The sequence below is a fragment of the Haliaeetus albicilla genome, chromosome 8 (assembly GCF_947461875.1).
Source record: "Haliaeetus albicilla chromosome 8, bHalAlb1.1, whole genome shotgun sequence".
NCBI classification, from domain to species: Eukaryota; Metazoa; Chordata; class Aves; order Accipitriformes; family Accipitridae; genus Haliaeetus; species Haliaeetus albicilla.
Window position 1 is genome coordinate 17277977 of NC_091490.1, and position 13354 is coordinate 17291330.

The 13354-nt window shown below is 40.4% G+C and overlaps 1 protein-coding gene and 1 long non-coding RNA gene across 3 annotated transcripts in view; one reads left to right on the forward strand and one right to left on the reverse strand.

Annotated features, from left to right (window-relative positions):
- The window catches only part of CLCA4 (chloride channel accessory 4), an 18638-nt gene extending 14776 nt beyond the window's left edge, over nt 1-3862 (forward strand). Inside the window, exons 12-14 of one of the 2 annotated variants that reach the window (XM_069789144.1) lie at nt 466-630; nt 870-971; nt 1511-1631. In XM_069789144.1, coding sequence (XP_069645245.1) covers nt 466-630; nt 870-949 — 245 coding nt within the window. In that variant the 3' untranslated portion in view covers nt 950-971; nt 1511-1631. Of the gene's footprint in view, nt 1-465; nt 631-869; nt 972-1510; nt 1739-3096 lie in introns of those variants that run through there. The other variant, XM_069789143.1, reaches the window with a different exon arrangement.
- The window catches only part of LOC138686405 (uncharacterized), a 22028-nt gene extending 8676 nt beyond the window's left edge, over nt 1-13352 (reverse strand). Inside the window, exons 1-3 of the long non-coding RNA XR_011325749.1 lie at nt 12816-13352; nt 11741-11855; nt 8849-8982 (exon numbers count right to left, since the gene is read on the reverse strand). This is a non-coding gene — a long non-coding RNA (uncharacterized lncRNA). The remainder of the gene's footprint in view (nt 1-8848; nt 8983-11740; nt 11856-12815) is intronic.
- Between the last annotated feature and the right edge of the window lie 2 nt (nt 13353-13354).

The following is a 13354-nucleotide window of genomic DNA, read 5'->3' on the forward strand; positions in this document are numbered from 1 at the left end:
TTTTTACATTGCTGCCAGGCTTTAAAATAGTTAGCTTGGATGCCACCAACAGATCATCCACTGCAGCCAGTCAGGTGCAACTGCACAAGTTCACTTAAAGAGAAGGAATCCTGTTTTGATGAATTCCTGGCCAAAGGTTAAATTATGACATTTTTCTAATTTAAAGGTGCTTTATGTAGTAGATGGTCAATAAGTATTAACTTGGTGGTTCCATATAGTATCAAGAGATTTACCTAGTTAAAGGTGTTAATGGAAAATGGTTCTTTTTAACACAATACATACGAAATGCAGGTTGTCATAGCAGGACCACTCCTATTTTTAAAGATGTCCACATTACAAAAACACTGTCAGGTTTTCTGCATAGTAATGTTCACGTTTTATGTTTATGTATGAATAGCAAAAATAACCGTGTTTACCAGCAGGTATCTTATTTGAGATATTAATTCTCAATAATTCTATACCAAGGCGCTGACACGATGAAGGATGATGGAATCTACTCAAGGTACTTTACTTCTTTACAAGGCACTGGAAGATACAGACTAAAAGTGAATGCCCATGGGAGAAATATAACTACCAGACTTAGCCTCAAGCAAAATCGAGCCGTGTATATACCAGGCTACAGAGTAAATGGTAAAGAGCGTTTATGAAACAGATAATTCTTTGCATGATATGTATGTAGGGGGATGTAAAGGTTTAGCAAATGGGATCATTTAGATTCACAAAAATTGCATTTGATCATAAAATGTGTTCCATCTATCATTTTCACTACAAAAAGCCCAAACAAAACAAACCAGCTCTAACTACTGTTTCCTATGTATGGGAATAGCATAAAATCTTGTCTTTAATCTAAAAATTATTTTCTCTTACAGCCATGAGAAGGATAAATATTGCTCAGAATCTGTATTTCAGCATCTCACAACAGGAATTTCAAATCTATAATTCTTCTTGAGACTTTAAAATGGGGATTTATGGTAAATAAATTCAGCCTGAGACATTAGTATACAAACTAATGCTGCTAGAAAACTTAGCTTTTGAGATTCTTGATTTTTTAGTACTTTTTCATCTTAATGCTGAAAAATGTATTAGTTGTTGCAATTTAATATTTTCCCACTTATACACTGTGAAATTTAGAAAACCCAGCATAAAAATTGTCTAAAATACTCACAAAGTATGGCCTATATAACTGAGACTCTCTTAGGGCTTGCAGTATGGGTGAAGAGATGGATAGAACTACCTTAATGCAGCCATGGCTCACCAACATCTGCAAACTGCTTTACTGGTTGCGTAATTTCCAATTTTTACACATTTCAGACTTTGTCTGCTTTTTGGGCTTTTTTTCTGAGAATTCTGAGATCACCTTATTTTCTGTCTTTATTTCTCTAACTTTCCACTAAATTTGAATAAGCTAAACAAAAATTACAGGATGAGAATAGATAATAGATATAAAAATTAAAAGAAAATGCAATTCTGAGTTCTGTCATGATGAAAAGTTGAAAAATGTTTTAAACAGGTAAAATTCATATGAATGCACCAAGACCTAAATTTGCTGATAAAGAAATCCAAGTCAAGCTGGGAAGTTTCAGCAGAATTTCAACAAGTTCTCTTGTAGTTAATACAGCAGGAGATTCTGCTCCTATTTATCCACCCTGTAAAGTTACAGACCTTCATGCTCGTATAGAAAACAAAACAATAGTCTTGTCTTGGACAGCTCCAGGAGGGGACTTTGACAATGGAAAAGGTGAGTCAGACGCTACATTTTTGTGAGATTAAGTTGCTATTTTTATCTGAAAGGACATACCCTGAGGACCACCACTCAGGAATGAGGGCTACATCTTTCCTACCTGAAAACGTAACCAAACAGAAGGTTACCCTGTTGCATGATACCTGGTTTAGTTCTTAATTTTTCATGTTAAAAAAAACCAAACCAAGTAAATCAAGGAATAGTATAAACAAATCAAATAAATAAAATTATAGTACAACCACTAGAGACTTTAGCAACAAATCTTACTCCATGTCTGTGCATAATTAAAAAGAATAAAAGAAAATCAGTCAACATGGACAATACAAAGCTTTAGTCTATTTACAAAAATGTAAGTGGACTACAGAGATGCAGTAACACTCTATCCAAAATACTCACTTTAAAGTTGTTGTACAGGAAAAACGAAACCTAATTCCAGATGAAGTGTACAAGCATTTCCTTGCATAAACCAGAGACTGTATGTTAAAAAATACATTCTACAGTTACACAGACTACAGTTTCAGATTAAAATCTTACATTTATCTAAAATTTTTAATAACCAGCAACACAAGGAAAGAAACCTCAAATTAAAAAAATTCTCAACTTCTTTTATTGCTATTTAGCAACTATATGTCTAAAAACTTTTACAGCTAAAGTGGTCAGTTATTGCATTATAGTTTAAGATAGCAGGCCCTGCACTGGTTTTGAGCTGGGCATATCATGCACATCTCTCTACTATCTAAAGAGGAAAAGATACTCGTAAGAAGTTGGGGGGAAGAGGGGAAAGTCTTGAAAAGCTACAAACTTGAAAGAGAAACAGCAGAACCCCCCAAAATTAATCAAACACATTTATAGCAATGTAAGTACCAGTTCTTTGATTACAAATGGGAGAATCATTTTGTGTCTTTCACAGTTTTTGCTATCAAAACCTCATGTTGAGAGAGAGAAAACAGCTCAGATGCAAGGCCCGCCCCTGCTATCTACACATATATTTTAATTGCCATTTCACCTTATGTTTGTATTGGGACAGCACAGTTTCTCATTCAGCTACATTTTGTACAGGTCTGCACAAAGCTAAGACTGTTGGTGAAACAGTATTTTTAAGGCAGATTCAATTTCAACTTTTATTGAAAAGAAGGAGTTCCCAGACTGAGCAACAATAGACCTTTGACGCTGTAAAGTAAGGTTTAAAAGCAAACTTGCCAACCCTCCATGCTGAGCAATAGTCAGTAGTAAAACAGGAATCATCAGCACTTTTTTTTACAAAATGGCTCTACAAGTCCTATGCTGTCACCACAAGCAGTGATATTAAAACATCTGTTTTAATTTGTTGTTAACATGTGTTCTTTTTTCCCTAGCTGATCACTATATAATAAAAAGTAGTAAAAATCTTCTGGACCTAAGAAATCATTTTGATCGTGCTACTTCTCTGAATTCCTCTAATCTCATACCTAAGGAGGCTGGTAGAGAAGAATCATTTAAAATAAACCCAGAAAATTTCATAATAGAAAATGAGACCATAATCTACTTTGCTATACGTGCTGTTGATGATACCAACTTGATTTCAGAGGTGTCTAATATAGCACAAGCCACATGGTTCATTCCTCCAAAAGCACTTGCACCTTTAGATGATGACGGCGACAATGGTGGTGCTAACAGTACAGTAATAGTGGCAATAGTAGGTCTGTGTGTAGTAGTTGTCTGTACTATCGTAAGTTCAACTCTGTGTGTTTTGCAAAAACAAAAGAGAAGACTGGAGATTGAAAAAATGCAAAAGCATGTGTAAAATAAAATTAAAAAATAGAAATTTACTGTAATTTTTGCTATACAAGTTTCAAAGTAGGGAAAGAGGTATTTGTATATTCAAAAATAAGTGCACTGATTTTAAACAGATGTATTTGTCTTTTTTCATAGGTTTATAGGTATAGATTTTCAAAAGTGTGTCTTATATTCAAGTACATGTACACTGATTAAATGTTAAACATGAAAGCACGTACTCAGAAATATAGTAAAGTATAATATGTGTACCGTCATTTGTTTCTATGTGATAAAAATACTTAACTCTTCTGTTGCAAGATTTTTCCAATGTAGTGTGGGTTTTTTCTTAAATAAAGGCGGCAAAGGAATATGATACTTTCCTTATTTTTATTCTCCACATAACAATCAAGTAAGGCAAGGTGGGAAAGAAATCAGAAAAAACTTCAAGTAGTGCAATGACTTCCTATGTATCTTCCGCAGGTTTTCAGTTAGGCTTAGTGTGCTGAGAACAAAAATATGTACCTCCAGGCTGTTTATTTTTTAAAAATATGTTCCTTCAGGCTGATTATATTTAAAAAAATAGTTAAGTATGCATATCTATACGTGTGTAGAAGAGTTGAGTATATAAATACTTTCAGAATGAGAGTTGCAGAGTATATGCAAATGAGCACATGGAAAACGTTCCTAGGTGGAGACTAAACAAAGCTATAAATTTGGAGCTAGAATAAACCTTTATATAATAAGACGTAATTTAAAAGCTGCTAATGAAGAAGAAGTGTGAGGGATACAGGGAGAAGGGTGATCTGTGTGACTCTTAGGTTGCTGACTAGCAAATTAACAACTGGCTCAAACCAGAATGCTTCAGGCTTCTTACATGGCCAAGTACTTTTTACCTCTGCCTTCCAAAAACTGGGAGAAATATACAATAATAATGAAAAAATGTTAAATTCAACAGTCAAATTATCATTCACAGTCTAGCATTACCCAGTAAATATACCATGTCTAGCAAACATGAGTATTTTTATTAACAAGCTTGATACTATTAATGAAATTTCTGATAGTGGGAATTACACTTCAGAACCAATATACAATTTTTATAATTAATATAATATAACACGCACCCTCACCAAGTTTGCTGATAACACTAAACTGGGTGGCAAGGTGGATATGTCAGAAGGCAGAGGCCTCTCACAGAGAGACCTGGACAGGCTGGAAGAATGGGCTAGCAAGCACAGTATGACATTTAACAAAGAGATGTGCAAAGTCCTGCACCTGGGATGACATAACCTAAGAGCCCAGTACTGGCTGGGGTCTGTGCCCGGGGAGCTGCCTTGCTGAAAGGGACCTGGGGGTCCTGCGGAGTCCTTGCTGAACATGAATCAGCAGTGCGCCACTGCAGCAACAAAGCCAAATCAGATCCTGGGCTGTATCTGCATTACTAGCAGAGATAGACACGTGATCACCCTGCTCTACTCAGCACTTGTCAAGCTGCACCTAGAGTACTGTGTCCAGTTCTGGTCCCCACAATTAAAAAAAAAAATGCAGACAGACTGGAGAGGGTCCAAAACGAGGGTCATGAAGATGATCAGAGGAGTGGAGAACCTGCCCTATGAGGCAAGACTGAAGGAGTTAGGTCTCTTCTGCTTGGAGAAGGCTCAGGGGGGACCTCATCACAGTATTCCAATACTTAAAGGGTGGCTACAAAGAGGATGGAGGCTGTCTCTTCACAAGGAGCCACATGGAGAAGACAACGGGTACAAGTTGCGCTAGGAAAGGTTTCATCTTGATACAAGAAAGAAATTTTTTACAGTGAGAACAATCAATCACTGGAACAACCTCCCCAGGGACATGGTAGAGTCCCCATCACCTGAGGTTTTCAAGATGGAACTGGACAGGGTGTGCTAGGTAATCTCATCTAGGCTCCCTTTTCCACGAAAGGCTGGACCAGATGATCTTTCAAGGTCCCTTCCAGCCTGGGCTGTTCTATGATTCTGTGGTTTTCCTGCATACACCAACAAATCTATGCAACTGTTGAATAATCATCTGAAGTTTTCTTCTCCATCTTTATATCTGCAACATGAAATTTTGCCCTTTGTTCTACCTTAACTTTTACATTTTAACAGCACCAACTTTTTAATATTTTAATGGAATTTCTCTACCTTTTCTTTCCTATTTCTAGACTTTCTACAAGTTCTGCTTTTTCTTTATCTAGGTTTCCCATTTTTTGTGGGTTTCTGTACTTCTAATGAACCATCTCTTAATGAATCTTACTATTAGATGTGTTTTCAGATCTAAAATTTCATTTCCCCAAGCAATAAAAAATGCCACAATTTCAGTTTGTATCAAGGCCAGAATAGTTGTCACATTCTAGAGAGAGACTCCTTCGTAGAAGAGAGTCAGAAATCAAAGCATTATTTGCTGATATCAGTTCCCTCGAATAGTTTTTAGGTCACTGAATGTCCACTTATTCAGAAATACTTCCTTTTGTTTGCTTGTGATGCGTCTTCTTATCCCCTAAAGTATTTCTGCTGCATACAAATTGCATGGTAGGAACTACATCATACAATCAGAATAAATGGGTTGCAGCAGTGTTCCCGGAACTATTTCCTAGAGTTATGTAAAAATACAACATAGCCAATCTCTATGATCCAAGACAATTCATCCATTACTCTGAAGACACCCAATCCTACCTGCCTAGCAAGCAGAGCTGCAGTAGTCTATTGTGTGGCGATACTGACATCTACTGGGCTCCAACAACACTTCCAGTTTTCCCAAATGTTCCAAAAATCGGTTTAGATCAAAGCATCTCTCTCTGGAATGCTCTGACCTTAATATAAATGCATATTTTAAAGTACAATCAAATATGAATAGTCGAAGGTTGAATTTAGTACTTAAGTCTAGCTCTTACTACAGGAGGCTGAAGAAGATTTATTTGAATTAGGAGCTTCAGTTTACTGAGCTCTGTCTATTGTAAAAGCTCTGAAGAACTAAGTTCAAGTAACGCAGGATTCAGCACTCCCCCAACACCTCTGCAAAAGACAGACAAAATTTGCTCTTTCTATTGGCTTTGTGTGGCAAAGTTTTGGTAGCAGGGGGGGGTGTGTTACAGGGGTGGCTTCTGTGAGAAGCTGCTGGAAGCTTCCCCTGTGTTTGACAGATCCAATACCAGCTGGCTCCAAGATGGACCTGCTGCTGGCCAAGGCCGAGCCAATCAGTGATAGCGGTAGCACCTCTGGGATAACAGATTTAAGAAGGAAAAAAAGTTGCTGGGACACACAGAAATGGCAGCCAGAGAGAGGAATGAGAACATGTAAGAGAAACAACTCTGAAGACCCCCAGGTCAGTGAAGAAGGATGGGGAGGAGATGCTCCAGGCACCGGAGCAGAGATTCCCCTGCAGCCCGTGGGGAAGACCACGGTGAGGCAGGCTGTCCCCCTGCAGCCCAGGGAGCTCCACGGTGGAGCAGATATCCACCTGCAGCCCGTGGAGGACCCCATGCCAGAGCAGGTGGGTTCCCAAAGGAGGCTGTGACCCCGTGGGAAGCCCGCGCTGGAGCAGGCTCCTGGCAGGACCTGCGGATCTGTGGAGAGAGGAGCCCACGCTGGAGCAGGTTTTCTGGCAGGACTTGTGACCCTGTGGGGGACCCACGCTGGAGCAGTGTGTGCTTGAAGGACTGCATGGCATGGAAGGGACACACGCTGGAGTAGTTTGTGAAGAACTGCAGCCCGTGGGAAGGACCCACGTTGGAGAAGTTCGTTGAGGACTGTCTCCCATGGGAGAGACCCCACGCTGGGGCAGGGGAAGAGTGTGAGGAGTCCTCCCCCTGAAGAGGATGAAGCGTCAGAAATAATGTGTGATGAACTGTCCATAAACCCCATTCCCCGTCCCCCTGTGCCGGTGGGGAGGGTAGGTAGAGAATTTGGGAGTGAAGCTGTGCCCGGGAAGAAGGGAAGGTGTTTTGAGATTTGGTTTTATTTCTCATTACCCTACTGTGGTTGATTGGTAATAAATTGAGTTTATTTTCCCCAAGCTGAGTCTGTTTTGCCCGTGATGGTAATTGGTGAGTGATCTCTCCTGTCCTTATCTCGACCCACAAGCCCCTTGTTATATTTTCTCTCCCCTGTCCAGCTGAGGACGGGGGAGTGATAGAACGGCTTTGCTGGGCACCTGGCATTCAGCCAGGGTCAGCACACCACACTCTTTCATAATTCCTGACAAGCAAGTGCAAAATGACAGGGTAACACTGACTGATTTCAATGATTATGTCTACACTACAGTATGTGTGCTCAAAAGCTATGTGGGCTGGGGTCCCTGTCACTGACACAACTGCCACATGCCCGCTCAGACTAGCTAGAAAAGATGCGATAGTTAAAGTCAAAACTGTACAAGCTTTGTTCCTCAATATGTTCTTCTCAATGCTCTTAAAATAATTTCAGCTTCCAGCTTCCTATGCAGACCTCATGGCGTTCCATGGAGAAGATAAGTTTAATTATTCCTATGCCACATATGGAGAAACTGTAGTACCATGTAATAAAGTGACTTTCTCACAGTCATCAGCAGGGAAGTAGTAGAGCTGCAAATACACATCCAGTCATTAAACTATCATTGCATAGTAAAAGGAAGATACCCCAAAATTTTAATTTTTATTTCTATAGGGGCCAGTTATGGCCTATAGAATTTTCCATACAATCTTCCTCCAAGTGTAAGAGAGTCAGCTGCTTCTAAGATAGACAGCTGGGGTGTGGGACCAAATTATTATCCTGCCTGGGTATCAAACTAACCCACTATGGCTCTGGGAAGTGTGATACTGAAAGGACAAAGATCACAAAACCAACACATGATTTACCTAGTCCAATTCCCTGAAATTTCAGGACTTTCACCAATTGCTGCATGCAGTTCTAGTACAACTCCAGTTTAAGTGTTTAGAGGAAGCACAGCAACAGCTGCCACAAGGATCAGTGGAAAGTGCACTAATGTGAAAAGGAGCATTAATTCTCACTCAGCTGTATTTTCTGAGCGGAAGCGTGCTGTTGAGAACAGCTGTTTTCTGGTTCTGTCAAATCCAGTCCCCAGATTTTTCATGAAAGCCTGATTGTACACAGGCCAGGCAGCTGGCCCTACTGATTTTATAATCTTTGCCTGGTTATTATCAAGCTAAGCTCACAGTTGTTAATGTTGGCACAGAAGCTGTAGACTCACACACAAACAAATGCCCTTACCTATTTTAGTAAAACAAGCTTTGACTATTAAATAGAGGTAAAGTTTAATAATGTTTATTTAAAATGACACACTCTGCTCCTTTTATTTTTATATGTCTTTTAACTACATTAATAAATGCTAAATCAAATTTACCTTCAGATTTTCACGCACATCTGTTTTGAAAATCTGGTTCCAGGATTGCTGCTATTCTTCAAAGTATTAGTTGGAGCTCTGCAGAGTTGTGACTGGTAATACATTGCCAGAAGTCTTCATTTCCCACTGTTTAACTGCATTAAAAGATGACATAAATATATAAATATTCATAAAAGAGCTGTTTAATGCAAATACATGCTGCAGTTACGTAAGTCATCAGTGGGAAGGGGAATAGTGGATATACACACAGTGACACAAGATGTGACCCATATAACTCAATGTATTATAGAACTAAATATGTATTAATTCCAACATGGGTACTGCATTATTGGGATTACACACGCTACTAAAATGTATTTGTTTATTTTACCATGTTTTCATGGTGATATAAACAGACTTAAGGAGGCATTTTTAGGTTGTCTTTGCTAAACCTCTGACTCCAAACCCTTTGTTTTAAACACTACCTTCTCATAAAGTCAGAAAGCAGTACTGGGAGTCAGCTTAGAAGCATTTCAGGTATAAGCTATTATTCTTTATATTAAAATATTTTGTTTTCTTAATTATACTATAAACCTTTATATTAATATAATTTTGGTTGGTTGGTTGGTTTGGGGTTTTTTTTTTGTAAGTGTAAGCCTTTATGGATATGGTCCAAGACTTGTTAGCATCCAGGAAAGAATACTGGAAGCACTCCCAATGGATACACTAGATATTGCTAAGTTGTATTCAAAGGATTGCTTTAAAATTCAAATATTTTAGGACAATCATACATTCCTTAAAATTACAGCACACCTTAATGGCAAGCTCAACAAACACTATAAAAATTGGCATTTTCTATCAAGCCATTCTGAACCATACTAAACTGTGCTAAACCTACAATGTTTCTGCAAAGTGATTTTAAAAAAAGCTCAAGATTCCACACACTTTCAATGCTTTTGATTTTCATCAAGTTTTCAAGAAAAGTCTAATGACAAGAAATAAAACCTTAAGATTAATTTCTTCACAGGTAAGCCTGACACAGAAGCAAAGTTAGTACAGAGTTACTAACAGCAACTGTGCTGCAGCATCTAGTTATTCAACCTACAGATCTCAAGTTTCTTGCCCTATTTTGCAGTGTATTCAAATGTAATACTTGCTGCAAAACTTTACAGCTACATGATCAAGATTTAGGTAGACAAATGTAACAATCTAGAGAGATATAAAGGGCTAGAACTACAGCAGTTCTAACCATTGGTCTTATTGTCTCCCACCTCAGGAAATCTTAATCGGAAAGCCTCAAAGCCTTCACTCAAATTATTACCAAGTAACAGTATTGCAGTTCTCTATATAAATTCTACTTCTGATCATAGGCAGGGATGTTCCAGGGTCTGTTTATATCCGACAGTAAAATGCTGTAAAAGCTTATTTCTTCTTTTTGGACATGTTATACGCAAGGCTGAAGATCAGGCGGTAGGCAAAGTACCGTGTTCACCATACCTGCTGGTGCATTAGTCACCCACCACCTTCTTAATCGTCAGAGATGAGAGGACATGGCATGCTTCAATTTATTTTTCAGCCTGACACGATTCTGTAGATTGTCTTGTGGCTTATACTTTGGTACTTTTACAAGTGACCATCCCTACTGTCTACCCTACACTTCTGAAGGAAGATACTGTTCCTCAGCACAGGTGGCAGAAATAAACATGCTGACTCCTCAGCTGTTTGCAGCTGATTTTATCAGAATGAGTTAGGGTATCTCTACAGACTGTACATTCTTTGAATATACCTTTAGAGCTCTCTAGGTCAGTATCTAGCTTGTAACTAAGCCCACATGCTAGGTATGGCTTTCTTTACCCGAGCCAGATGTATCAGTTTATCCTGAACCCAAAACCCTGACAATGTTTTTGGCTCTGAATAGCAGCTGTAGAGAGGGACCACATTTCCTACCAGGACCAGGTATCGAAGCTTCCAATAAAGACAGGGCAGAAAGCCTGTGTGTGGTAATCTCTTAAAATGACAATAGGAATCTCCAAGATTCAGCTGTTAACACCTGAATGCCTGTTCCTTCTAGGATGCAAAAACAAATTCCAGAGTTTGTCCTGAACACTACATTGTAGGCCTACAGGGTGTGGAGAAAGAGAATTTCAAGAAAGGGAGTAACTTAGCAGTGTTTTAAGAGTAGTAGAATACTGTGGAACTCCGGAAGCACGGAGTTTCAGGTCGTGATCCAATAATTGAATTTATTTTTACAGTGTAGCATAAAACGGGGAAAAAAATTATCCAGACCTAGGGTTTTATATGAAATATATAAACATGCACTAGAACAGATCTTCGTCTTAGATAGGTGTAGCAACCATTAGCCTGAAGAATTATTTTCTCCCTCTCACTCACATTCTGACTGCTTAAACATTCATGAAAAGAAGAAGGATGTTAAAAGTGAGAACTGAAAAAACACATCCAATGTCCCACATATGCCAAACAGCCTATCTGCTAAAGGTGGAAGTACTGTCTACTTAAGGCATTTTCCTAATAAGTAGTACTGTTCTGTTCAGGCCTCCTTAGGAAAGCAGCAATTAAAAGGAGGTATTCCAAATACTACAAGAACACTCTAACCCATGGGGGGCTTAAAGCATGGGAGTCTTCTTCCTCTTCCATCCCAGGTATGCTAGAAAGGAGACATACCTAACCATTTTCTGAAGGAAAAATCACAGTGTCAAGGCTGTTGGTTAATATACCACAGAAAGCAGCGCTTCCCTCTCTGGCAGGTGAGGCTCATGTCATGGACAGCAACAGGGTGCAAACTTCAGGGAAGAACTAGCAATATTTTGTTTTGGGAAGAGCTAGACTGTGTTGGTTGCTGTCAATTCCAGCCTGAACATACCACTCTCCCAAGGCATTATTGGGTACATTTACCTGCGGTGGTGTTTCTGCCTCAAGGTCAGGAACTGCTGCTCTCAGTTGTTTGGCATCTCTGTCTTTCTGTGGAACTTCATCAATGGGAACTGCTGATGCTTAGCACCAATGAAAGCTATGAAGTGAAATAATTGCAGCTGTGTGTCCAAATTTAAAATCTTTGATGCTGCTGTCTTTTCACATATCCTACACTGATATCACAATAAATCGTAATCAGCTCTTATATGACCATGTAGTGCTGAGCATTACGAGAGAGACTCATGAGACCTTTATATATCAGTAATACTTATTTTAAGAAATGGAAACAAACTTGCCATATAGTTTTATATATAAACACTTACACCCTTGTATAAGTGAGACAATAAAAGCTGAAAAAAGTAAAACGTATTCAAGTAAAGCAAACACATACACACAGTAGCTTTCAAGTCCCATCCTTATCAGTACTAAAGGTACAACGGGAACTTGACAAAGCCTGGGTTTTGTTTTGGTTTTAATTCCTGGAATCTGACCAGCATGTAAGCGAGATTGCTTTGTTACAGTTATTTCCTTTCTCTGGAATTCACTTCTTGTCAAAATGCCCTACGATTTCCTCTGACTTTTATCAAATTTAGCCAAACACTACTTACTATTTGGATTATGAGGTAAATTACTTAACTGAATGACCAGGGTCATTTTCAAGCTGGGAATATCAGTTTGTTGCCAATGATGCCACATTGTAAATCTGTTTTCTAATCGCTAGCCCATGTCAAAGGTCCTTTCTTTCTGTCCTGGGCATTTGAAAATCACAATGACAGATGTTAAAATAGTGGAAGTTATTAAAACCAGAGACTATTTTCTTCTTCTAATTTGCTTGATTGCTGGCATTAAGTTACACTACTACAGCCAACGCATTTTCAAATACTCCCTTCGTGATGCTTTGGTCCTATTTTATACTTGCGTCTCAGCATACATTCACCTAAAGAAGCTCTTTTAATAAACGGCCTTTTTCTGAACGACTTGTTAAAAATTCTTTCCCAGCTTACATTTTCGCGGTCTATCCCAGAACTATTCTTCACGATGACAAGATTTGACTTACAAAATACTGGACTCAAGAAACGGGAGCGGGGGGAAACTTGTCCTCTCTGAGCCGGGTCCGAGGGTGCCAGCCCCGGCGGGCCAGGCCGGGCCGGGCCGAGCCGAGCCGGGCCGGGCCGCAGTCCCCCGGGGCGGCGGGGTTTCCACGCGTAGGGGCGCGGACGAACGTGCCGCGGGCGGGCGGCCCATCACCGCCCGCACAAGAGGCCTCTGCCTTTTCCGCCCGCCCCGCTAGCTGGTCTTTACGATAAAGGCCGCGACCGGCGGCGGGGAGCCTCCCTTCCCCCACGGCTGGCGGGCGGGCTGAGACTCGCTCCAGAGGCAGCCCCAGCCGCAGGCCCTGGAGCGCGCCGATAACGGCCGCGGCTCCCTGAGGCGGGGACGCGTGCCGGGGCCCCGCGGGGCAGCCGCCCCCGGCGGCGGGACGCGCCGCCCGCCCCGCCCCCCGCCCCCCTCACGGCGGCGCGGGGCGGGGCCGTGGCGGGCGTCGCCGCCGCCGCTCCACCGGTCGATCCGGGCTCTGCGGCTGACGCCGCGGCA